The 26,413-nt window shown below is 39.9% G+C and overlaps 1 protein-coding gene across 1 annotated transcript in view; it reads left to right on the top strand.

The window, feature by feature from the left end:
- Positions 1-1,619: 1,619 nt before the first annotated feature.
- The window catches only part of B3GALNT2 (beta-1,3-N-acetylgalactosaminyltransferase 2), a 50,706-nt gene continuing 25,912 nt past the window's right edge, over positions 1,620-26,413 (top strand). Inside the window, exons 1-5 of the mRNA XM_046652962.1 lie at positions 1,620-1,959; positions 9,588-9,735; positions 14,793-14,893; positions 17,822-18,015; positions 22,901-22,996. Of these exons, the coding sequence (XP_046508918.1) occupies positions 1,848-1,959; positions 9,588-9,735; positions 14,793-14,893; positions 17,822-18,015; positions 22,901-22,996 (651 nt within the window). The 5' untranslated portion in view covers positions 1,620-1,847. The remainder of the gene's footprint in view (positions 1,960-9,587; positions 9,736-14,792; positions 14,894-17,821; positions 18,016-22,900; positions 22,997-26,413) is intronic.

Here is a 26,413-nt window from a genome sequence, read left to right as displayed (position 1 = left end):
AGAGGAACTTAGGCCAAAAGGCAGCACCTACTTGCCAGTCACGTGAGTGAGTCCCCCAGGGAGTGGATTCTCCAGCACCAGTCAGGCCTTCAGATGATCACAGCCCCAGGTGACATCTTCACGCAACTTTATGGGAGGCCCTGAACCAGAATTTAGCTCCCAAGTTCCTGACCCACAGAAACTGTGAGAGATAATAAATGATTGTTGTTGTCTTAAAAGTTTTGGAATAACTTGTTCGGTAGCAATAGATAACTAACAAATATACAAATCCTTTGAAAGGAAAAAAAAATTACTTCTGACCCCATATTAGTTTAATTACGTTTATTATTTTACTTAAATAAGTACAAACATACAGTATGAACTCCTTATGCTTATTGCTTTTATACAACTATTAAACCAAAACAGATTTTAAAATTAAATATAGTACAGACAATGTTATAAAACAATCAAATAAAAAGTAATTTTAATAGAGGGCTATTTTGCTGAAATTAAATTGCCACTCAAAGAGACTATGGTACCTACAGTACCTGAGATGTTTCCTCCTGGGCTATTTAGTTACTTGAATAAATTACCTTTTTTGCTTAAGCCCGTTTGAAGTGGGTTTTCTGTGTACTTCACCCAAGACTTTTCTCAACAATATAGTTACCTTCTGTTTCCAAAACTTGCGGAAACTTAAACACCATAAGCCAGGCACTCATTTTCATCCTTCCCTCCACCTTCCTAACACCAGGACCCTGGTGGGCTCGCCTCTCCACCCACCGCCTGCACCAGGGCCCTCGGGCGTTGGCCGCAGGCCGGCCGGGAGGGCGCAAGTCCTGGGGCGGCAGCATTCGATCTCGAGGGAGCGCTGCCCGAGTCCCTCCCCGGGTCCCTGGGAACCTGCATTCTCTCGGCCCTCAGGGCCCGCGTCCTATGGGAGGTATGTAGACACCTTGTTCTACTCCTAACTTCCCAGCGCCAGTCTGAAACCGGGGCACGTGGAATTTTACCCTCGATTGGACCACAGCCTGATCCCCCGGGTGCGGTCTTGCTCATCCTGCGCTCCTGGAGGACGGAACCAGGCAAAGAGCCGGGGCCGTACCGCACCAGAACTAACGCTGATGACTCACCACTGAAGGCGCGGGGTGGGCTGCGCGCCGGGCTCTTCGGGCCAAGCCGACGTCAGCAGCATCCCACCTCCCACAGAAGGCCAGCGTTCGGCGTAAGGAAGCTCGGAGGAATTTAAAACGAGGGTCCCTCAGAGCTCCTTCAAATCTGAGGCAGCCGGCAACCTTCGCCTCGGCTGTGTTTCCCTCCCCCGAGCGCCTGGTCACTTGGCACTACCTCCCCTCGGCCGTCGGGGGGCAGTAGGCGTCGAGAAGGGATGCGCATGCTCCGTGTGGGGCCTCGAGCTTCGCCTCGGTGACCGCCGAGTGACGGAAGCGAATGCATGGGATTAAGGGAAATGTGGTTTCCCAGCCTCGGGATCACTGGTGCTCCCGCTGCCTAGGCCCAGAGCGGGACTTCAACTCCCGGCTGGCCGGCGGGCGCGGGAGGGGCCGCGAGAAAAGGGGGCGGGGCGAGTCAAAGAAAAGGTGGGCGGGGCCGGGGGAAGGCCAGGAGGAGGGGGCGGGGCTCCGGCCCGCTGAGCTGCTGCAGCCCGCGGTCTGAGGAACCTGAGGCGCGGGGCCGGGAGCCGAGAGGATCCTGGACGGCGGCGGGCGCTAGGGCGGGCGCGTCCAGAGTGGTCGCGCGGGTCAGCTGCGGCCCCTCCGCCTTGTTTCTTGCAGGTCCCCTTCTTCTCCGCCGGGACGCGGGAGAGCCCGGCGCGCGGCGGGGGCGCGAGGTGGAGCCGGCGGGGGCGGCCAATGCGAAACTGGCTGGTGCTGCTGTGCCCGTGTGTGCTCGGGGCCGCGCTGCACCTCTGGCTGCGGCTGCGCTCCCCGCCGCCCGCCCGCGCCTCCGGGGCCGGCCCGGCAGGTGAGGTCCTGGGGCCGGGAGGGGCGCGAGGCCGGCTCCGAGCCTCGGGCGGCTTCCTCTGCCGGGAGTCCTGGGGGGGGGGGGGGCGGGCGAAGCACGACGGTCCCCAGACGAAACAAACGGCCCTCTTCAGCCTTGGGGCGTTAAGATCGGGTGAACTTGCGGGCGCTTGTCTCTTTTCGGGTCCCCGCCGTCTCTCACCTCCCGGCTTTCTTCTCTGGCCGCAAACCCGGTGCCCGCTCCCGCAGGTCCCCCGCCGTCCCCCGGGCCTGCCCGCTGGCCCCGGGAGCAAACCTCGTGTGTCCTTCAGCCGCGAGTGGCGGCTGCTCACGCCGGGGCCGGGCCGCCGGGAGGCTTTCTTCCTCCCCAAGTTGTCAGTCTCTGTCGGTCAAGACTTTGAGGTCGTAGTGACATGGGTAATGTTTGGGCTGTTTTGAAAGGTGTCTGGGCTTTTAAGGAATAACTTTAGGAATATACTGTATTTTGTATTCTTTGGAAACTCTATGATGTGAGTCGGTTAAACAAATCTAGACATGAAATAGAGCATGGCTACGAGCGGAGCTGTTCTTGCGAGTTTTGTTTGCAAAGCCTGCTGATGAAGGATTCGTGAAAATAGCAAATTGTTTAACGATCTTATGCATTTGCTCTGAAACTTACTCTCTCATGGGAATGGCATCTTTGTTCTTGTTCGTTTCACAACCTAGTAAGTAGAATGCTCTGCCCATAGTAAGTACCCAGTGGATTTTTTTTGTTACAGGGTTCCGCCACCCTGAACACTATTCAAGGTTTCTCCGTTTTTCTTGTCTTCTTTTTTAAGGGCTTGCCCTGGGACATATAAAGAAACCTGGAAGGCTGTTTCAAAGAGGAGGCAATAGTTGTTTTGTTTTTTCACTACGTGGGGATTTTTTTCTTACCGCTTCTCCCCAAAACAGCTGTTTTCTTTTCCAAAAGTTTTAACAATTAGAATTGAATATTTGCCATTCTAAGATGGGTCTGTGCCTTAACTTCTGAGTAGAAAGTATAGAAACTAATTTGGCGATCCTCAGAGCAACTTCAGTGTTAGAATTGGGGTGCTTTATTCTGGTAACAATCTCTTAAAATCTTTTACTATTAGACCACAAGCTCTTTGAAAAGGCTTTTTGTGGGACTTGACTAGAATTAAAATACTCCTTAAATGATTTGATGAAAGTACCATGTTACAAGGCATTTAAGCTGTTAACAGGTTAGGATTTTTTGTTTTGTTCTTTAGGTTTTTGTGAACTGAGCTGAGGAAAGGGTGTCTCATATGTATAATGCTTTGTAACATCTGTGGGGTTTGTGTTTTACAGGTTTCTTTCTTTTTTTGTGTGAGCTCTACTGGAATTTACTTGCAGAGCATCCTTAAGATATTTATGACCTTAACAGTCTTTTGGGGTTCAGTAAACAGGCAAAAACCCTGCCTTCAAGCTTAAAACCTAAGTCGGCCTGTCCCGCAGTTTCTTAGTTGATGTTTTTCCCCTCCTTAGCGTGTGGATGCCGTCCTTATCTGCTGTCCCGTTAGACCAGGCTCCATAGATTAAGGAAAGTGGACAGAGAGGAGGGACAGGGCCGTAAGTGAGGAGGTCAGTACTGGTTATATAAATTAACTACTGTGCATCTGCTTAGATGGGAAAGAGAGTATTTTAATCTGAATGAAACCTGACCGAGTCCTAGCTTTCCTTTGTCACTTTTGGTACTTTCAAAATAAAAACACCAGAAGTATCTTGATTGCTAAAGTTTCCCATAGGACCTTTTCCCATCCTGTTCTCACCATGTTTAGACTAAAACGTTTGGGCATTTTTACATTTCATCCCTTCTACCTTAAGCCTAAAGTGAGAGAGAAAAACTCAAGATTTTGTTGCGTTCTTCCTTTGAATTAATGTTTTAAGATTTGGTTTTGTTTTCTTTTCTCTTCTGCCTCTTTGTCTGTCTTCAGTCTCATTAAGTCATGGCAGTATTTTTTGAAAGGGAGATTTACCTTCCCTGAATATTAAAAAAAGGCCCTCTGACTTGCAGTTGGTTCAGCAGACGTTTGAGAGCCTACTCTGTGCCAACCCCTGTTGTAGGTGTGAACTACAGCAGTAATCAAGATAAAGTCCCTGCCATCACGCAGTTTACAAGTTAGAAGGGAAGACAGGACGTAAGGAAGTAATTATTAAATATCATGGGGGATGGAGATAAGTGCAGTGACAGAAAGCAGCGTACGAGGACAGAGAATGATGTGCTGCTGTTTTAAATAGAGAGGTCAGGGGAGGCCTCTCTGAAGAGGTGACAAGTGAGCAGGGACCTGAATGAAGTGAGTGAGTCGTGCTAGAAAAAGCTGGTGCTTTTCTAATGCAGTGGCTCACCTTAAACAGCTGAAACAGTCAGGGAGAGCAACTGGTGAGGAGGAAGCAGGTGTCTTGTGAAATCCAGCACAGCTAGGGGTGACAAGAAGAAAATGGAGGCAGACACAACCGCTGGACTAGAGAATAGAGATAGAGGATATCTTGATGATAACATATTGGTTTTGAGTAATGCCTTAGTATTTAGAAGTAATGTGACAAAAGAAGGCTTCTCTTTCTAGGTTATTTGGAAAGAAGGAAACCAGAGAGAAAGGAAAGAAGCATATCTGTTAAACAAATGCTTAGAGTGCTAGGTGTTGTGCTAAATACATAGTCCCTGTTCTCAGGATGCTCACAGTCTGTTGAATTGAAACAGACATGGGGCTGATAGAAGGCCAAAGACAAATTGAGCTTGCTTTGCAATTTTGCCTAGGGCTGGTTCATCCAAAATTATCCCTATATGCTAATCTTGTCTCTGTGCTTCAGTTTCCTAATTTATAAAATGATGACCTCATAGGGTTATTGTGAAGATTCAATTAATAAAACACCCAGAACAGTGCCTGACTCATAGTAAACACTCCATGAACTTGAGAGAGGAGTGGTAGTATAGTGGTGGCTGATGCCTATGCTAGGGAGGTGTTTTGGGAGGTGTGTGAAATTGGCGAGAGCATGCACACGAGAGTGGAAATTTTGGTCTAATGTTTAAGAATCCCTGGGCTTATTTTGAAGAGTCAGTTTTGAAGTCAACCTCCCTTAGTCTTTAATAAACTTTTGGATGTCCATTCTCAGTGCAGAGCCTAGCAGGTAGCCAGACTCTGAGGATATATTACATAGTAAAGAAAAGAAATGGTCATTGTCCTCAGGGAGCCTGTGTGGGGTTTTAATTATCCCTGACATTGCGAAAACTTGTTTCTTGTTATCTCTCTGCCATGTAGAACAGTGAATATAGGAGGTGCTCAGTAATTTGAAAAAATAAATCAAGAGAATAAAACTGGGAATGTATGAATGAAGTTGACACCTATAGATTGTTCACATTCCATGATGACCTTAGGGTTAAAATTTTTTTCTTATGAAAGTTGTTTATAGCTTGTTTTGAGTTCCTTGTAGAAAAATTTGAAATTATTTTTTAAAACCATGAAAGAAAAATGGTCCATACTAGATAGTTTTTGAATGTACGTATATATAATTCAAGTTTGAGGGATTTTACTTAGTATTTTTGAAAAATTCTATTGGTGTATAATATACATTCAGAAAAGTGTATGTAAATGTGCAGCATGATATATTTTCACACACTGAACACGCCCAACTAATCAACACCCAAATTTAAAAGAAGAGCACTGCCAACACCCCAGAAGCTCCCTTTATGCTCCCTGCTTTCACTGCTAAGGGTGGTAACCACTATCCTGATCTTTTTTATTTTTTTTTGAGGAAGATTAGCTCTGAGCTAACATCTGCCACCAATCCTCCTCTTTTTTGCTGAGCAAGATTGGCCCTGAGCTAACATTCGTGCCCATCTTCCTCTATTTTATACATGGGGTGCCTACCACAGCATGGCTTGACAAGTGGTGCATAGGTCTGTGCCCAGGATCCAAACTGGCGAACCCCAGCCTGCCGAAGCAGAGTGCGCGAACCCAAATTCTACGCCACCAGGCCAGCCCCTATCCTGATCTTTAATGGCTGAGAGTAGCCTGCTTTTGTACTTTATATAAATGGAACCATATAGTATGTGCATAGTTCTTATACCCTGCTTATCTTAATATGATGTAGGACAATATTTAATGATATGTTTACAACATAATTTTAATAGCTGCGTAGTATTCTAGCATATAGATACACTGTAATTTACTTAATTAACCCCTTATTGATGCACTTATGTAGTTTGCAGTTTTTCACCATTAATAAATGACACTATGATGAATAGAGATCTTTTAGTGCATCACTGATTATTTCTTTAGAATAAGTTCTTAGACATGGAATTCTTGGCAAAAGTTATACAGTTCTGAAATATTTGATGTATGTTGCTAAATTGCCCTGCAGAAGATTGTACCAAATTACATTCCTACCAGGAGCGTAGGCGAGTAGCCGTTTCCTAGAATTCATTATCAACATTTCCTTGAAGTACTCATCATTTCGGTATTATCATTTAAGAAGATATTTGTCAGTTTGAATGTAGGAGAAAACGGATATCTTACTGCTCTGATTCAAACTTGATTCCTAGTGAAATTGGACATTTTTTTCATAGGTTTGTTGGCTATTTGCATTTCTTCTTCTGTGAATTATCTTTATGTCTTTTTGTCTCATGTTTACTTCTTAGTTTTTCTTTTGTTTTATTCCTGTTCCAGACACCAGAATCAAAGTAGGTCCCCTATGCTTGCAGCATATAGCGCAGGGTGATGAAAGTGTAGAACACAGGCCGGAAGGGGGCTGGGGCCTGGGGCAGCATCCTTACACAGCTATTTATTGAACGTCCACTCTGGGTTTTATACCGTGGACCAGTACTCGGGAGTCTCTTGGACTGCTTTACGTTGATGCTGTGTGGTAGAAGAAGCCCGTTTTTCTGAAATGTGACCTTGGTCTGTCTAGAAGTAGAACTTCTCTAGAAGGCCAGAATCTGCCATGTACTTCTCTGCAAGAAAAAGAGAAATGTGTGTAACGTAAAGCAGCTTAGACGTGGATTAAGAAGCAAGGAGGATTACCAGTGGCAGAGAGAGGTGGAATAAGATCAAAAGGTAGTTTACAGCCTTAATCCATGAGGTTTTCATATGCCACATAGTTATCTTCATGTTTATTTGTTTATTTATTGGAGAATCTTGTTTGGCAGTAATATGGAAAAATGTGGGAGAACCCAGTAGAATACCCTTGTAATGGTCCAGGGGAAAGATGAGAGTCTGAGTTGAGGTACAGCTAGAATTAATGGTGTGAAAGGGATAGATTTGAGAAATTCTCCGTGAAGATTTTGTCATCAAGAAAAGGTTATTACGTTTCATGTAATCCATTTTTAAAAGATTTAGTGAGATTATCCATCAAAAATAAGGTAGTGATGTTTAGCATTTAAAGGGATGTTTGAGTTATTTTGAAATTTTACTTTTGTGCAGCAACCTTGTTTTCTGATGATGTCAGATAAATGGGGCATTTAGGTTAAATGTGATTTTTGCTCTTATACAGCTTTTAATCTTTTGAGAAGACATTTTGAAACAGATGAAATAGAATATCTAAAGGCTTATTTTTTTTTGGTATCAGTTTTCCCTGATTAGGAAACTGAGGCGTAGGGGTTTGAATAACTTGTTACTGATACCATGCAGCATGTCAGCTATGGAATCAGTGTCAGATATGTCTGGTTATTACATTTGCCTCCCTCTTGTCACTAAAATGTACTTACTCTTAATATTTCTCTGTGAAAAAGTAAGGGGGGAAATGGGCATATTGTTGTCCATTTTACATAAGCATTTAAATTATTCTCCAAATTCAGACTCATTTAGTGTTAGTTCCAGGAGTAGGTACAACTTTCATCGTATTGTTACATATATCTGAGAAAAAATATTCCTGGGCCGTGAATTTTAAAAAGTTAAAGTACTAACCAGCATTTTCAGCGATCCACTTAGCACTAATTCACCACTTGAACTGGTGTTATGGATAAAAGATCAGAATTTAGATTCAGATGAGCTATATTAAGCTGTTTAGCTACAGAACAGTGATGAACAATGGAGTTAGATTGCCTGGATTAAATCTTAACCAGCCTTTTACTAGCTGTTTGATTTAGGGGAATTTACTGAATTTTTTTTGGTGCCCATTTTCTCATTTAAAAATGGAGCCTAATAGTACCTACCTCATAGGGTTGTGAGCGTTAAATGACAATATGCCTGCAAGGTGTTAAAATGATCTCTATACATAGTTCTTACTACATAGTAAGTGGTCAATAAATGTAGCCTGTTTATAAGCAAACCTAATCCATGCCAATTTGCATTTACATTAAAAATAAATTGTCTTTACAGAAGAATTCATTTTAGTGCAAGATTCATGGTAGTGTGAAATAAGAAGTATCTAGTCTGTTTAGAATTGACATACTGATTTAAAAACATCTGTTGTGGGAAATAGGGTATCTACACAAAAATTCTTGTATTCCTATAATTGTTACAATGTAATTTCCTTAAATTATCCTATTAAAAGAATCTATCCCCAGATTTTCTTTTAATTATTTTAATTGGTCCTTTGAAGAAATATCAACATGTTTTTGTTGTCTTTTGACTAAATACCTAGATCCTTTGGCATGTAAAAACATTCCACTTAATGTAGTAAAGATCTCTGGCCTTCAGTAATTTATTTTTGGAAACATTTTTGGATCAGTTCCCACCATTGGAGAAAGAGATGAAATGGATCCCTCATTAGAGCTATATATAATCTTGTACCTCTCAAGTTTTGAAACTGGTGATGAAAAACAAGGATAGTATTTTTCCCTTCCATCTTCTTTCTAAGGACAAATTTGAAAAAGGTATTCCTGCCCATTAGACCTTATGGCAATAAAAAATGAGCCTTTCACGTGAGTTGTCACTTTATTTCTTTTTTACTGGAAATATTGCTTCCTCTCCTTCATTCTTTAAAATATTTAGTAAGTGATAAAAGGTTTGCTGGCTGTAGAATTTGTTGGCATAAATAAGGGTTCTGATACTTTTCAGCATGGTAGTCCTTTGATTTCATCTCCCAAACTTAATAACTAATATTAATGTAAGATTCACCTTTGAAAGTGCATTTTTGTTGTTGTTAGTTGCCATTAAATGCCTACTATTTGCCTGATACCAAACTAGGACCTTTGTATGCATTATCTCACTTAAATTTTACAACAACTCTGTGAGAAGTATTGTTATACCAGTTTGTTGTTGAAGAAACTGAGGTTCAAGATGTTAAATAACTTTTATAGCTAGTGTAAGAGAGCCGGGATTCTAACTGTGGTCTGATAATCACTCTTACTGCCTGCTACTCCATGGCTTATGCCACGTTGCCTTTCCAAACTGATGCTTCTCGGAAACATCTTGTTTGTTTTGAAGAATTTATGTACATATGTGAACATGAATATACATATGTGTGTGGAAGGCAAAAAGGCTCTACTCCAAGAAGTTAGTAGTGGTCATCTCTGGATGCTGGGGTTATGTGTGCTTTTTTAAAAAATTTTTTCCTTTTGCATTTTCTACAAACATGAATGTTTATTATTTTGTAATAAACATTTTTGTTTTACATATTGAACTTAGTAATTGAGATATGGCATTTCTAATTTATTGTTGCTTATTTCAGGTCAATTTGCCTTATTCCCTCAGTGGAAATCTAGTCACTATGATGTGGTGGTTGGTGTGTTGTCAGCTCGCAATAACCATGAGCTTCGAAATGCGATAAGAAGCACGTGGCTGAAGCATCTAATACAGCATCCAGCATTAAGTAAACGGTAGGTTTTCCAAGTTGACACCTTGCCTGGTTTACTGAATAAGAGTTCTGAAAAACCTTCTTGGCTAGTCAGGGATGTTAATTCAGGCATGTTAATTTCTCCCAGGAGCAATGGCTATTTCATTTTGCTGGTTGGGGCACAAAAGTAAATTTAACCAAAGTTTTAAGCCAAAAGGTACTTGGAGGAGAATATCTTCATTGGTTAACATACCCACTGCTGTATTTATAGATAGCTAGTTTTTTGTTTTTTTGTTTATTGTTTTGCTTTGATTTAGAATAGCAGTTCTTAAAAGGCTCTGTTCCAGGATAGTTCTCTGCTTCGACACATTTGTGTCTAAAAATGCTTTTCACTAACTTCACAGAGATACACGTAATTTTTTCAGTTCTGTAGTGTTTCTCATTGATCCGCAGTGCCATGCTCTTTTTCCTGACTACCCTTCCAGGGCTGAACTTTGATAGCGCACCTCATGTTGACATTAGATGGTTCAATTATTTGTTAGGAGCCCAAGACCTTGGTCTTCTCCTTGCGACCACCCTCTAAAGATTGTGTAGTGAGGGGCTAGTGGGAGAGGAACATGGAAGGTTGGCCTTCTAGTTATGTGAAGACACTTAGGTGATAAGCAGAGAAGGCCCTCTCAGGATTGCATCAATCCTGAGAGGCATGTTTGTGACTGAGTAGCGATACAAGCAAATTGCAGTTGTGAATTTTCTTGTCACTAGTAGTAACATTTATAGATTTCCTATCATACTCATAGTAGCTTTCATTCCTTTTCAAGACTGCTTTCTATAGTTCATGATTGCAATGATAATAGAACCTATTACCCAGCAAATGAAAGGCCTTAGAATAACCACTATAATCAGAACCATCTCTAAAACCTGTACTTCCTATTGTCTTTCCCGTCTCAGAAAATAATGACCCCTTTCCACCAGTTGCTCAGACCAAAAACCTTGGCGTTTTTTGTTGTAAATGGGGGAGTAAGTTCCCCTTGTGGGATCTTTAGGGATCATTCCAACATGGCCACAGAAATTTCATTGGGAGAGGCATACGAAATTAAAGGCTTTATTATCCTCACAGGTCCTAGAGAGGGAGGCACAGTGCGCCATACAGGGGGCCATACAGGAGGAGTCCAGGGAGTAGTCTCAACCAAGCAGTGGGGAGCTGAGAGAGAGTGAAGACGTGGACAGGTGCCTTTACTGGGAATCAGGGTGGCGTAAAGAAGCAGAAGGCTCGAGGGCACTTCATTGTTGTGTTTGAATGTTACCGTGTCACAGTTGGGAGAAGGCAAGAGGGGGAACTTGTGGCAGGCGACAGCGTTTTCACACTGCTGCATCTGGTCCTCTAGGCAGGATGCTCACAGCCTGTTTGTGGGGACGTTGAGGCATCAGGCAAATAGGAAGTTTTAAAAATTTACAATACAGTGTTATCTTGATTCTTCTTTCTCTCAGAAGTCTCCTTATCTGAATTTTCTGCTTCCACTTTTATCCCCTATATTTTATTTTCCACACAGCAGCCGGAGTGATCCTTTTAAAATTAGTCAAATTTTGTCAATTTTATGCTCATAGCCCTCCATTGATTTCCCTTGTTGCTTAGAGTGAAAACCCAAGTCTTCATTGTGATCTTTGACCTTATCTGCATCTACTTCCCCTATACTATCCACCTCACTCTGCTTCAGGACAATAAATGTGTTCCTGCCTCAGGGCTTTGCACTTGCTGTTCCCCCTGCCTGTACCACTCTTCCACTGGATAGCCTCACAGCTCGCTTCCTCACTTTCTTCAGATCCTGCTTAGATGTCGCTTTAGCAGGCAGCCCCATATTAAATAGCATCCCACCCCTGTTCCGTCTCTGTCTTCTCCTACTTGGCTTTATTTTTCTTGATAATACTTATCACCAACTGGCATGTTTATTGCATTTAGTTGTATATTTATAAATTGTTTGTCTTTTTACACTAGAATATAAGTTTCATGAGCTTAGGGGCTTCAGCTTTTTTCTTTGATATGTCCCCAGTACCTACAACCTAACCTGGCACAGAGTGAGGTGCTCAGCACTATTGAGTGAATGACCCAGAATGAAGTGTAATTAGTAAAATTAACATTCAGACATTCGCCAGTAATTTATTTGCCATCGTAGCTAGCATTCTTGCTTTAAATTCAGTAAGCTTGGTGATTTGTTTTATAAAAATGATGGGATATCTGGATAAAAATAAAGATTAGTCAGGAACTTCCTGGGACAGAGAAATTTTGTGGATCCAGTAAAAATACTTAAGATGGCTTAAAAAAACAAATTTGGCAAATATCTGCAATAATTCAATTAGCAAATTTATTCATTTCTATTTATACTTTTATTCTAAATGCTAGTTGTTTATGAAAGGTATTTTGCCTTAATTGGCCATTAGTGCAAGAAAGTGTTTGCATTTCTGTGGTTATGGCTTACTTCCAAAGCTTGTATTTCACTGAAGGAGCCAGACTCCACATATATTTTGAGGACCTTATTTAATTAGAAGCCTTTGTAATAAAATCATAAGTTGTCAATTTCGCAAGTATTTATTAAGTATTTTCTGTATACAGGTAGTGTATTATGTGTGGTAGAATACCAAGATGGATACAATATAGCCTGAGTCTTTATGGGGCCTTGAAGTTTGGTAGAAGGAAATAGATGTAATAGTGTAATAAAATGTTATATGTGCTGTGATATAAATGGAAATAAAAGAGCCTGCAGTGTTTGGGAAACTGCAAACAGTTCTATGTAACTGGAGCACAGGGATTATGAACGTTTGCATGTGTGTGTGGATAAGTGTGAGATAGAGCGCTAGGAAAGGAAAGAGGGGCGGAGAGACAGAGATTATTACATAAAGAGAAGGAGGGAGGGCTTATAACTGTGAGAGGTAGGCAGTAACCAGATCGTGTAGAACACTTGTGTTGAGCGTTCAGTGGACAGTGAGATCTTTTTAGGCAAGGACTGCTGAGGGGCTGAACTAAAGTGGTGACCTTATAAGAAAATAAGGTAATTGAATGTAGAAAGAGGAGGAAGAGTGTAGGATGATTGCTGGCTTTCTGACTTGGAGAAGAATGAAGTCATCAATCAAGACAAAAAATACTAGATGAGAAGAGGAGGTTTCATGGGAAAGAAGCTCAGTTGTGGATGTGTTGAGTTTGAGGTACCTGCAGTGTGTGCTAGTAAATATTGCCCAACTGGATCTCTGAAAAAAATATGCTTATATGTATGTATATGTTTATTGTAGATTTTATTGATATAAAATATGTGTAGCACATAATTGATAGATAACATATACGATACTCTTCATTGTACATTCCATATAGCCAATTGATCCTCATAGAAAGATTTCATTGCCTTCCAGACTTTTGTATCTATAATGAACTTATGGTTGCAGTTGACGAGAGTATAGTTCTGACATAAATATTTCATTTAAGTTAATGAGTAAGACTAAAGTGACAACTAAGATGTGTGACAGAACTTAACTCTTAGTCAATGAAGTAAATGACTTCTTTGCTGAATCAGGTAATAGGTTTTGAAATTTGAGGAAGAGCATTTCCTCAATTTTTTGTACTATTTACAATGACGTGGCTACAGACACATCACGTTTTTAAGTTTAATCTACATTATTAACATTTTCTCCATCACTTTCCTAAGTCTAGACACTCTGCAAAGCAATATTGTAGCATTTGCCAGTTTCCATGGTGCAAATATTCCCACCAAGGCCAGTTTCAAGCAACTAATGTGATGTCTGTGAACACAGAGTTGGGCAAGATATGCAGCAGCACACCATTATAATATTTCCATACACATCTCATAGGTTTAAATAACCTCAAGAGCATAGATAATAGTGAAATAATTAATGATGAATTTGACCATTTATTTCCTTTGTTTTTAATATAATGTATTGTAAGTTTATCTAATTTAATTTTTAATAAAGACTGTGCTTAATAACCAGCTCACAAAGTTCCTGAAAATTTAGCAATTGGGTGTCACAAGCCAGTAGGAACAGGCTGCAGCACATAACTGTCTGTGTGCCATCTAGGTGAAGATGTCCAATGAAGTTATGGATCTTTTACTTAGAAGATGGGTGCAAACTAGAGATGCTAATTCAGGAATCATTCCTAGGCTAGTTGAAGTCTTAGGAATAAATATTGTCCAGGGAGAGCAGGTGAAAAGAGTGAGCAGAGTGAGCAGAGATCCAAGGGCAAAGTCCTGGGGTGGTATCCACTTTTAACGGACAAGCTGAGGAAGTAGAGCCGGGGGCACTGACTCAGCAGGGCCACGGACAGAAGGGAAGAGAGCATTTTAAGGAGACTAGCACTGTGAGCCATAGAGCAGTCAGGTAGGTAAGGGTTGAAGAGTGTCTTGATTTAGCAGCAGATCAGTGGGTACATTTGTGGTAGACATCTCAACGGAAGTGGTGGGTGTTGAAGCTAAAATTTCTGTTTTATGAAACGAGTGGGAAATGAGAAACTAGAGGCTGTGATTTTAGTTAATTCTTTTGTAGGACTTCACTGTAATGGAAAAGGTGGGGACAAGGAAGGATGATAGGTAAATAGAAATTAATGTCAGGACTTCATCATATTTATAATGTGTGGGGAAGGAACCACAGGTTACAGGTAAGCAGTGAAGCAAGGTCTAGGAGAGGAGAGGCCCTCCTCCTGAATAGAAAGACTCATCTTGAGCAGAAGGAGCACCTTCTGAAATAGGAGAAGTGAGTAAAGAAGATTGCAGATGTAGATATGTTTTTAGCTGTGGGCATGGGAAGTTGACTTTACTGTAGTTTGCTTTTAAATGGTCTGAGCATTTGCTGGGAGCCAGGCCAAACATATTCATACTTGCTTTAATCTAGTGCTGCAGTAGAGGCTTAGACATAAGTCATTTGGTAGTTAGCAACTTTTGGTTTGCTTGTTTCCCTTTTTGCTAGACTAGAGGAATAAAGTTAGAATTAATCCTAATAAATACTTGTGTCTCAAAGAAAAAGCTCTGAAATAGGCGTGAGGAAACATGCATGTGCAAAGTGAAGATCACTAACTGGTGTTAATGCCTACACATCTCTCAGTGTGCTTGTGAAGTTCATCATAGGTGCTCATGGCTGTGAAGTGCCTGTGGAAGACAGGGAAGATCCTTACTCCTGCAGACTACTCAACATCACGAATCCGGGTAAGGCTTCTTTTTCCGCAGCCCTAGGACTGCCACGTCTGATGTGAGCAAGAGTGGCTATTGACTGATTACTCAGGATGGCTGTGGGGGTTCTTTGTAGACATGTATAATTTCAGGATCCAGGAGAATTTATTTTTCAGTGTAGTTCAAATGCATTTGCAAATTCCTGATGCATAGATAAATCATGAATTACTGAATTTTGAACTTCTGGAAAACTGCTGATTTTCACTAGCCTGTTGATTTATAATAGCCTTGATACAAATATTGTGAATCAACTTTCTCTTCGAATTATTTCTAAGCTTCTGCAAAAGAAACAAATAGTAAAAAATTAAAAACACTAGTAGTATTTTTTATTCCTTACAATTAAAAATTTGTGGGAGTTCTGATGAGGATGAAGAAACGTGATCCTAATCTGGTTCTCTGTGTTACCCGGAACCAGTTTTAGGACGTTAACTCTATAATTGCCTATTTTGTTTATTAGCATTTCCTGTGATGTTCAGCTGTGGTTCTAAGGGCAATTAAACTTTTCCAAATCTTAAATGTGCTGATTATGACTTCTGCTATTTTAAGATTTGTCAAACCCGTATAATCATATCCGCCTTGCTTTTATAGGCAGCCATAGTGTAGTGGTTAAGAGCATGGGCTCTGGAGTCAGGCTCCATGGCTTTAAGTCTCGGCTCGGCCATTTTCTAGCTGTATGACCTTCAGTCAGTTATTTATGCCTCTGTGCCTCAGTTTCATCATCTGTAAGCTGGGGATAAAAGTACTTACCTCATAGGGATTGACATGAGGATGAAATAAGTTGATACATAGAAAATATTTAGAATAGTTTCTGGGACATGGCAGGTACTTATTATTATTATTTTAAAGAACCTGCCTTTTTATAAAGTTGAGCTTCAGTCAGCTTTTTTAGTACATTGACTATATTTTCAGGTCTACGTTGTAAAGCAGTAGTTTCTTACTTAGGATGTCTATGAATTTAGTTAACATTGTAAACAAAATTTTGTGTATAATCGTGTTTTCCTGGGGAGAGGGTTTTTTGGAGTCCCAAAGGGACCATGAACCTAATAAAATGTTGTGTTACTCATGATGTAAAAGCAGCTTAGAACAAATTACATTTGAAATCCAAAACCAAACCAAATTTTTTAAAACCTCACCTTTAAATTAACCGGACTTTTATTAATGTGCTTTATTCATTAATAATAAAGGAGTGGAGCTTTCTATTAATGAAAATTTTTCATGTATGTAATAGCTAGGTTGTAAATTTTTAAAAATAGGCATGACTAAATTAATATTGAACCTAATTTTATCCTTTTTGATGATTCAAACAGCATTTAGGTTTATTTCAGTATCTTAAGGTCATCGTGAGCATTAATCATGATACTCTGGATGTGTAGAAGTTTTGATTAACAGCGTTATCAAAGCAGCAGGATTTCCTGTGTCCAGGTAGCTTAAAGGTCAAGGCACATTTGTTTTAGATAGAAAATGTGTAGTTATGTTACAGTGTGCTTAACCTATTGCCTAAAATAGACATGCTTCTACTTTGGATATCTTTTGATTTACTGAATATATTAAAGGGAAAAAACTTTTGTTGTTGTCCAGTATATTTGGAGTCTTGACTTTCCAGTCAGTGCTTGCCCACCCATGATAAAATCTGTATCCTCCTTTTTTTGCCTCCTGCTCGTGTATGTAATTGACGAGCAGTCAATTCTGTTTGTCACATTTCTGTTTAGTCACATTTTATTGAGCATCAAATAAGTGTAAAATAGCATTCTAGGAATTCTAAGGTAGGAATCCAAATGATCTGCTAGGGTATGGAAAAAAGAATTTTTATTTATCTGAAAATAAAAAATGTCACCTTTTATTAATACTGAATATATTGACTGACAATGCTATATGTGTATATTTTGTAAATAAATATATGAGCGTGTGTACAAATGTTTTTAACTGATGAGGTTGTGTGATCAGCAAAGTTGGAAAAACAACTCTAACAGATACAAAGAACTTTGGCATAATAATCCTTTAAAATAGATTTTCATATTATTTCTCAAAGTGGCACTGATATTCTCAGCTATGTTAATGGCTTCATGTAATCTGTCCAGATTCACTTATGGTACTTTAAAAAATTATTTGAAAAGCACTGTTTTGGCTTTGATTAGACAGCTGTGGGGGAGTGGAAAGAGCACTGAATTTGAAATCGCTAAACCTGGGTTTGATTCCTGGCTCTGCCACTTTCTGTGACCTTGGGCGAATTACTTAAACTCTCTGGGCTTCAGTTTCTTAATCTCTACACAGAAAATAATGCTACAGGCGCACAGTGTAGTTGCAAAGATGTAATGTGATAGTAGGTGGTCAGAAATGCTTACTGTGTTTGATGTGCTTATCTTTTATGAATAAAGTATAGCAAGAGTTTTTCAGTGTTATTTGAAGTGATTTCAGTTACTTTTGTCTGTGATAATTGCCTGACACCACAAATATTTTAAATTGCCCAACAAGAAGTAGGATTTTTGGAATTTGCAGAGCAAGACTAAATTTACTCGTTATTTGTGACTATAGTTAGTACTGTTTTTAATATTGCTGTTTTTCCAACCTTTCCGAATGGATGCCTTTGAGTTTAATATTCCCCTGTGGTGTTTATACATACATATGCACACATGTATGCAAAAATCTATGACAGTGGCTCTGATAATTGAATATTTTACTTAGATGTGGCTGAAAACTTAGTTCTTAAGTTTCAAAATAAGTTTTTTTCCTAGAAGCAGCCATATTTCTGAAGCATTTTTTAAATTGCTTCCATTTGTGAAAGAATTATATAACAAACGATTATCTAGATTTTGCTATCAAGCCCATTTCATTACTTCATATTAGTAAAATAAAAGACTGTATTTATTTGATTATGTGAAACTCCTTTTCTCATTACTTCCTTAGTTTTGAATCAAGAAATTGAGGCATTCAGTCTTTCTGAAGACACTTCATCAGGGCTCTCTGAGGACCGAGTTGTCAGTGTGAGCTTCAGAGTTCTCTACCCCATCGTTATTACCAGTCTTGGGGTGTTTTATGATGCCAACGATGTGGGTTTCCAAAGGAACATCACCGTCAAGCTTTATCAGGCAGAACAGGAGGTATGCACTGCTTTGTACAAGGTTTTCCCCATTTTTCTTTTTCAAAAACATCAGCTTTTTCCTCATGGCATACAGGAGGTTGGAGACTATGTCATTCTGTCTGGTCGAGAGACTTCCACCTTTCTTCCTTATCGATTGGATACATTATAGTATAATATGTTATCATGCTGGTTTGGGGAAAGAATACCAATGAATAAACGTGTTATATCTAGAAAAGAAGGAGTTGGACCAGATTAGAAATTCCCAACCTGAAATCCCCTAAAGTCTAAGTAATTTCAAAAGTTGGTAATGAATATAAAAAGTTTGCGACTCTTAGGTATAAGCGAGTGTTACTGTCTCTTTCTTCCGATCCTAAAAGTTTATCTATAATACAAGGCTAACAGCTGCTTTAAATCTTTTTTGTAATAAGGTTGTAAAGGGAATAAAAGTTTAAGATAACTGGGGTTACTCTTTTCCTGGCATTTGGGGAAATCTGGTTTGTTCAGACTATATCTGAAGAAGTGTAGCAAGGAATTGAATTTGAAAAGATATATTCCTGGGTTTTAAAATACAGAAATTTTGAAAGAATTATACAGTGAACATGCATAATCCACCAACTAAATTCTACAATAGTTAACATTTTGCTGTATTTATTTTATCACATTTATAGTTGTTTATCAATCTTTTTTTAATGTGTCTCAGAGTAAGTTGCAGCCATAAGTATACTTCAACCCTAAACACTTTAGTGTGTGTATCAACTAGATTTTAATATTTGTTTGTGGTTTTTCAAACTTTATACACAGTGAAATGTGCGCAGTGTTTTAAACTGCATAAACCTGTGTAATCCAACTCCTATCACCCTACCCCATTCCCTGGAGGCAGCCGCTGTTCTGATTTTTTTTTTAACCATAGACTAGTTTTGCCTGTTGTGGGACTTCATATATAAATAGAAGCATGTAGTAAGTATTCTCCTGTGTAAGGCTTTTTTCACTCCACGTGTTTTTGAAATTCATCCATGTTGTATGTATCAGTGAATTTTCCTTTTCCTTTTCCTTCTTTTAATTGCTAAGTTGTATTCCAGCAATATATGATGTTTATCCATCCTCCTATCGATGGGCACCTGGAATGTTTCCAGGGTTTTTCTCCTTTATTCTGTTAGCATGGTGAATCACATTTGTCGACTTGGGAGTGTTAAACAAAACTCCTCTTCCTCTTGGTGCTGATGTATTATTCTTTTTATATATTTCTGGAAATCGTGTTGCTTGTGGACAGCATATACTTGGGGCTTCTTCTTTATCTAGTCTGAGAATCTCTACTTTTTACGTGAAGTGTTTATTCCATTTACATTTAACACAGTTATTGAGGTGGTTTGTTTTTCATTTGCTATTTGTTTTCTGTTGCACTTTTTTTGTTTCTCTCTTCCTCCTTTCCTGCCTTCTTTTGTGTTAATTGAATGTTTTTTAGAATTCTGTTTTAATTTCTCTGTTGTCCTTTTAGCTACAGCTCTTTGTACTATTATGTTTTGTGTGCGTGGTTGATGTAGGGATTACAATACACATCCTCAACTTTTTGATATTCTTAAAGTTAATGTTGTCCCCCTTCATGTAAAATACAAGAAACTTGCAACTATATAATTCCATTACTATTCTTTTTTGGTCTAGTTGTTATATGCATTACATCTGTGTATACTATAAATCCCACAATGCAGTTATAATTTTTACTTTAAATAGCTAAATGTATATTAAAGTAATTTAGAGAAAAATAGTGTTTTATATTTGCCCACATTTTTACCATTTATGGTATTCTTCATTCCTTCCTGAATATATCCCAAGTTTTCATCTGATACCATCTCTTCCAGCCCAAAGAACAACCGTTGGCGTTTCTTATAGTGCAAGTTTACTATGATGAATTTGCTTAGTTGTCATTTTTCTAAAAATGTTTTTATTTTGTCCCCCCCGCACCTTTATTCTTGTGGGATATTTTCTGGATATAGAAATTCTGAGTAGACTTTTTTCTTTTCAATATTTTAAAGATGTTGCTTCAGTGTTTTCTGGCCTCCATTGTTTCTGGTGAGAAGTCAACCATTCTTCATGTTGTTGTTCTCATGTGTGATGTATGTGGTGTGGTTTTTGTTTTGTTTTGTTTTTCCTAGCTGCTTTTAAGATTTTATATTTGATTTTAACCCATTTAGTTGTATTGTACCTTGGTGTGGTTTTTCTTTACGTCTGTTCTGCTCAGGGTTTGCCAAGTTTATTCAAACTGTAAATTTATGTCTTTTACCAAAATTCTTCCAAAGTTTTTCCCAGCCCCATTCTCTCTACTCATTCTGGGATTCCAGCTACATGTGTGTTAGACCTCTTGGTATTGTCTCACAGATCACAAGACTTCATTTTTTTCAGTGTTTTTTCTCTCTGTTTTTCAGATGTGATAATTTTTGCTAATCTGTATTCAGAGTCACTAAGTCTTGTAGCATTTCAAGTCTGCTGTTAAGCCTAGCTAATGAATTTTTTATTTCCGATATTGTGCTTTTTAGCTCTAGAATTTCCATTTAATACTTTTTTGTAATTCCTATTTGTATAAAATTTCCTGTATTTATTTATTTGGGGCATATTTTTTTCTATGGCCTTGACCTTAGTTTTAATAATGGCTTTAAAATCCTGTCTGCTTGTTCTTTTTTTTTTTTTAAGATTTTACTTTTCCTTTTTCTCCCCAAAGCCCCCCAGTACATAGTCGTGTATTTCTAGTTGTGGGTCCTTCTAGTTGTGGCATGTGGGATGCCACCTCAGCATGGTTGGATGAGCGGTGCCATGTCCGTACCCGGGATCTGAACTGGCGAAACCCTGGGCCGCAGAAGCGGAGCGTGCAAACTTAACCACTCGGCCACGGGGCCGGCCCCTGCTTATTCTAATATTTGAGTCCTCTTTAGGTCTGTCTTTATTATCATCTTTTCTCTTGAGTATGGGTAACATTGTCTTCTATTGAGGAACTTAGGATTTTATCCTAGATATTGTGAATAATTCATTGTAGAATCTCTGGATCCTGTTATATTCCTTGAAGAGCATTGATTTTTTTTGTTTTAGCAGGCAATTAAATGGGCTGGACACAGACGCTGAACTCTGTCTCCTTTGCGATGGGCAGCAGCTGAAATCTCTGTTCAGTTCTTTAGGACTTATTTGGGCTGCTTGCATCCTGTTTTGAATGTGTATTTCATGAGTCAGCCACAGACGTGGGCAAAATTTCTATGCAGAGTTTAGGGCTCTCTCTCTGACCCTTTCCTTTCTGAGGTTTTCCTCCTCACTTCTTAGCTGATGTGTCTGCCCCATATCTGTCCTCTGGTTTTTCAACTGGTAAGACTACAGGTTTTTACTTCAGATTTTCAGTTGTCCCTCAAGGTATGCCTTCAGACAAAGAGCCTTAAAAAAAAGTGTGGGAAACGTACCCGCTGCCTTTCTCTTCTTCCTGCTATTGATTTTCCTCCAGTTTCTGCCTGCTTTGTTTGCATTCCAGAGCCTTCAGATCAGTTTTTTAAATGTTTTGTCCAGTGTTCATAATTGTTATCTATAGGAGAATTGGTCTGATGTTATTGGAGGCAAACTGTTCAGTTTTCTTAGACATCTTTAAAAATGCTTTTCTATTATTGTTAATGTGGATTGCTGCTAACAGGTACAATATTAGAGTCACCAATAAATAAAGAAATCAATTTAAGATTAAATTTCTTTTTTGCAGTTTGTCCTATTCCTTCTTCCTCCAGAGAATCCATGTAGTTTGTAAATGTGCTTACTGAAAGGAATTTGAGGGAACTAATCCTAGTGGGGATTGCAGTTGTTGTGATCACACTGAGAAGAGCTTTATTAAGTTACCAAAGTAGAAGAGTTCCTATACTGTTACTGTAGTAAAGATTTCATTGACACTGAAGCTCAGAGGGGTAACTGAATAGCAATACTCTGAATTCCACTCTGATCCTTAATGTAGAAATTAGGATTAATCTTGAATGTTTTTGATATACTTAATTGTCTTAGCATATGTAGTCTTTTTTTTTAACTATTCATAATGTTTGAGTTATCAAATCAAGTAGTTTGGTTCAGATGTACAATATTTTGATCATGTTGACTTAACTTTTAGTTGCCGTATTTTTAGCCAAGGAGAAATTAATCTTTGTCCTCAAGGAAGGCCCAATGTAAAGTGGATGCCACTGGGTACACAGGTAGTCACAGTGCAAAGAGTATTACTACTGCATTGCTGGGAACTGGTGTTAATGGAAGAAATATACACAATCCATTAAAAACCTCTTAATTCTGAACTTCTGCATGATCTTGATAGATTTAACAGAAGTTTCCCCTATGGTAAGTTGGTGTATAAGAATAGGCATGAGAATAAGGAAATGTTCTTGCCTAAAACAACTGGGAAGGACCCAAAGAAAACACTAAACATAAAGAGAATCAGTGCTCTTTTATATTCCCTTTTTTGTTTTTTCTTCTAACGGTTCTTTTTGAAGTGGGATGCGTGAGTACCTTTGTTCTGTTAGAAATCTGTGATCTTTCCGTTTATTCTTTACCCTTTGGGGTTAAGCCTAATAAGTTGGCTTTGTTTAACAACACCTCACACTTCCCCTAATTCTCCTCATTTCAAGGTGGGTATTTTTTTAAGGTTGTGTGGATTGTATTTAGTGTTTCAGAACTTCATGCCAACTTTGGTTATCTTAAATATGTTTATTTAGTAACCATGATGGCGCTAGAAAACCCAAATGATGCCTAAACCACAGTAGAACAATGTTAGTAGCCATTGTTGGGGCCATTGAGGATTTAGCTGAGCAAGATGTAAGATATTTGAAAACTTGTGTATACGCTATCTAACATGAAGCATTTCTTCTTGTCTTTCTTCTTTCTTTTTTTTTTCCAATTTGTAGGAGGCCCTCTTCATTGCTCGCTTTAGTCCTCCGAGCTGTGGTGTGCAGGTGAACAGGCTGTGGTACAAGCCTGTGGAGCAGTTCATCTTACCAGAGGTACAGGGTGTAATGAAAGACTGTGCTAGGCCTGGATGTGTGCTTTCAGAGGCAGGTACTTGATGTTTTGTTGTACCAGGACAGCTCTCCAGAGTGGTAGATGAGGCTGCTAACTGGGATGCACTAACATGTAGCACTCTGCATTCATACCTCCAGAGAGCTTCAGGATGGCTCAAAGCTGCCAAAACCACTCTTTTTGAAAAGTGTTGCATGTTCCCATGGTTTATTTAGTGGAGTAGAGAACTGCATAGCTGTTCAATGACAAAGGATAATAATAGGGATGAATTGATAGAAAGACCAGATGCAGATAGCATTTGAGTAAATGAAACAGTTTACTTATCTAAAGAATGGGGGGAAGAAAGCAGCAGACAGGATAATGGCAAAGAGATCAGCCACATTTCCAAGATAGATAAAACTTCTCCAAGTTGTGGAAGATGTCTGAAAGCATAACTGCCACCTTCAGGGTCCCTGTGGTTCCAGTCTTAAGTAGGTAAGTGCTGGAGACCACCTGACCTGCCAAGTGCGCTCATCCGTCTTGGAGTTAAGCCACAATATGGTTGAGTGGTACACAGTTGGACATGAACAGATCATCCATCTGTCAACCTCAGCCTTTCCAGCCTGTTTCATTCTAGCCCAAGTGCATTCCTGAACTCAGCGCTTTGGAACCACAGTGGGGTCAGTTTCCTGGACATCTCTGGGAATCACTTTAGATCAGCTGTAGAGTTCATCCTGCAGCATCAAAGCTGAGTTAGGATGTGCGACCTAGACAGGTGACCAGCCCTGCTGACTCACCAGGAGATGTTTTGCTGCCACCAGTCTTGTGGGGTACTGGTCACACTTGTGCAACAACAGAATCACACATTTTATAGTAGGCTGTGGATCTTTAAAGTTGAGTACAAGTAGTTGAAATGTTAATATATATGTTAATTCTGTGAATGTCGAAGAGATTTCCTTTATTTCACCTATATATGAACTTCCATTTAAAAACATTTTAAATAAAAACAAAACTAAAACACACTGGAAAAAATTTTCCAATTTCTCAATGTTGTAAAAAAGACTGGTGAACATCTTTACACCTCTCTTTTGTGTACATAACTGGTTATTTTCTTACGATGAATTGTTGGTTCAAATTTATAAACATTTTAAGGCATATGATTTCTTTCTGGAGGGCAGTTTGTATTAGCAGTATATAAGAATGCCTATTTTCCTGTGTCCTTTTTAGATTTCATAAATGAACTTTTTTCCTTGTTAAATGAACTGTCTACCATCAAAGGTATCTCTCACTTGTCATTAAGAGTAGTGGCTCGGGTAAGTTGTACTGGCCAAGTGGTGGGTATCAGTTTCTGAAGGAAGCCATTCTTTGTTTTGTTTATCCATTTACTCAGAAAATATGTATTGAGAACTTAGTCTGTGCCCAACACTGGGACTCTGTGAGGACAACACGAAGATCCCGGGCCTTAAAGCAGTTCATATCCTCATGGGGAGAGGGGAGCTAACGCTGACACTCTGCCTGACTCCCTGTGTGCCAGGCATGGTTGTAAGCAGTTTTCCTGTGTTAACCGCTTGGTAAGCTCCTTTAAGATTGAAGCAAGTCATCGATGAGAGAGTCTTTCCTTTCTGCTCAGAACTAGCGTGGGCGGAACCTGTCTCAGACTTTGTGTGAGTCCCAAAGGGACAGTAGTGTTATTCTGGGGATACCAGGAGCACTAGCATCATGTTAGCTGCTATCAAGAAAGGTCTGAAACCTAACAGAGGGCTGATTTTCACAAAAGACTTACAAGGATTGGCACAGGTAGGAAAGAGAGGCACCAGGGAGTGCGTAAGTATGTGAGGGCACACGTGGGTGCAGGTGCCTGAGCGGGCGCCTGTGGGTGCGGCATGGGTGAGTTTGAATCCCTGCCCTGCCACTCAGTGGCTCTGTGGCCTTGTGTAAGCTACTTAACCTCACTGTGTCTGTGTCCTCCTCTGTAAGACGGAGGTGCTACATGACCCAATTCAGAGGGTTATTTACTAGGGACTAAATGATTTAATGCGTGTAGAATGCCTAGAACATGTCACCACATGGTAAGCATTCAGTAAATAAATGTGTACTCTCCTTGTTACTGCTGCTGCTCGTCTGGATTTGGGAGGTCGTGTTCTTCAAGGGATGTGTTTCTCTGCCCAGGGCAGTTTGCCCCCCTCCCCTGGGCATTTAGCAACGTCTGGAGACACTTTGAGTTCTTACAGCTGGATGTGGAGTAGTCCCGGCATCTTGTGGGTAGAGCCAGGAATGCTGTTGACCATCCTGCAGTGCACAGGACGGCCCCCGCAACAAAGAATTATCTGGCCCAGAATGTGAATGGTGCCGAGGCTGAGAAACTCTAAGAGGAAGGAATCACGATGTGGGGCAAAGAAGAAGAAAATAGGCTTTGATAGTTCAGACTAATCACAGTTTTATGGAGTCTGCTCTATTATCTTGGTCAGCCTTATAGAAAGATTTACAAATTTTGATTAGCCTGCAAAAAATATTACTTTCCTTTAGAACGTCCTTGTTCTTAGGAGATACATTCTGAAGTATTTAAAGGTGACATCTGCATTTTACTTTCAAGTGATTTAACAACAAAACAACAGAAACGTATATAGACAGAGATAAAGCAGATGTAACCAAATGTTAACAGTTGGTGAGTCTAGGTGATTTGGGTGTTAATTTCAACTTTTCTTTTCTTTTTTTTTTTGAGGAAGATTAGCCCTGAGCTAACTGCTGCCAATCTCCCTCTTTTTGCTGAGGAAGACTGACCCTGAGCTAACATCCGTGCCCATCTTCCTCTACTTCATATGTGGGATGCCTACCACAGCATGGCTTGCCAAGCGGTGCCATGTCTGCACCCAGGATCCAAACCGGTGAACCCTGGGCCGCTGAAGTGGAACATGTGCACTTAACCACTGCACCACCAGGCCGGCCCTTCTTTTTTCTTTAAGATTTTTTTTTTTTTTCCTTTTTCTCCCCAAAGCTCCTGGTACATAGTTGTGTCTTTTTACTTGTGGGTCCTTCTAGTTGTGGCATATGGGATGCCACCTCAGCATGGCTTGACAAGCGGTGCCATGTCAGCACCCAGGATCTGCCTGCTGAAGCAGAGCATGTGAACTTAACACTCGGCCATGGGGCCAGCCCCTAATTTCAACTTTTCTATAGATTTAAAGTTATTCAAAATAAAAATTGAGTTGGGGCAAGGCATTGCCTTCCTTGTCTGTGTGCAGGATAGACTATCTGGCAGTAGGTACTAATGATGAGAAGTTGTCAGCCAAAAGAGTCAGTGTCCGTTTTAGTTATCAAGACTCTTTTTTTTTTTTTTTTTTTTGGTGAGGAAGATTGGCCCTGAGCTAACGTCTATTGCCAGTCTTCTTTTTGCTTAAGGAAGATTGTCAGTGAGCTAACAT

This window comes from Equus quagga, chromosome 2, assembly GCF_021613505.1.
Source record: "Equus quagga isolate Etosha38 chromosome 2, UCLA_HA_Equagga_1.0, whole genome shotgun sequence".
Classification (NCBI taxonomy): domain Eukaryota; kingdom Metazoa; phylum Chordata; class Mammalia; order Perissodactyla; family Equidae; genus Equus; species Equus quagga.
Note: the sequence above shows the minus strand (reverse complement) of the source record. Positions and strands in the feature narration are given on the sequence as shown.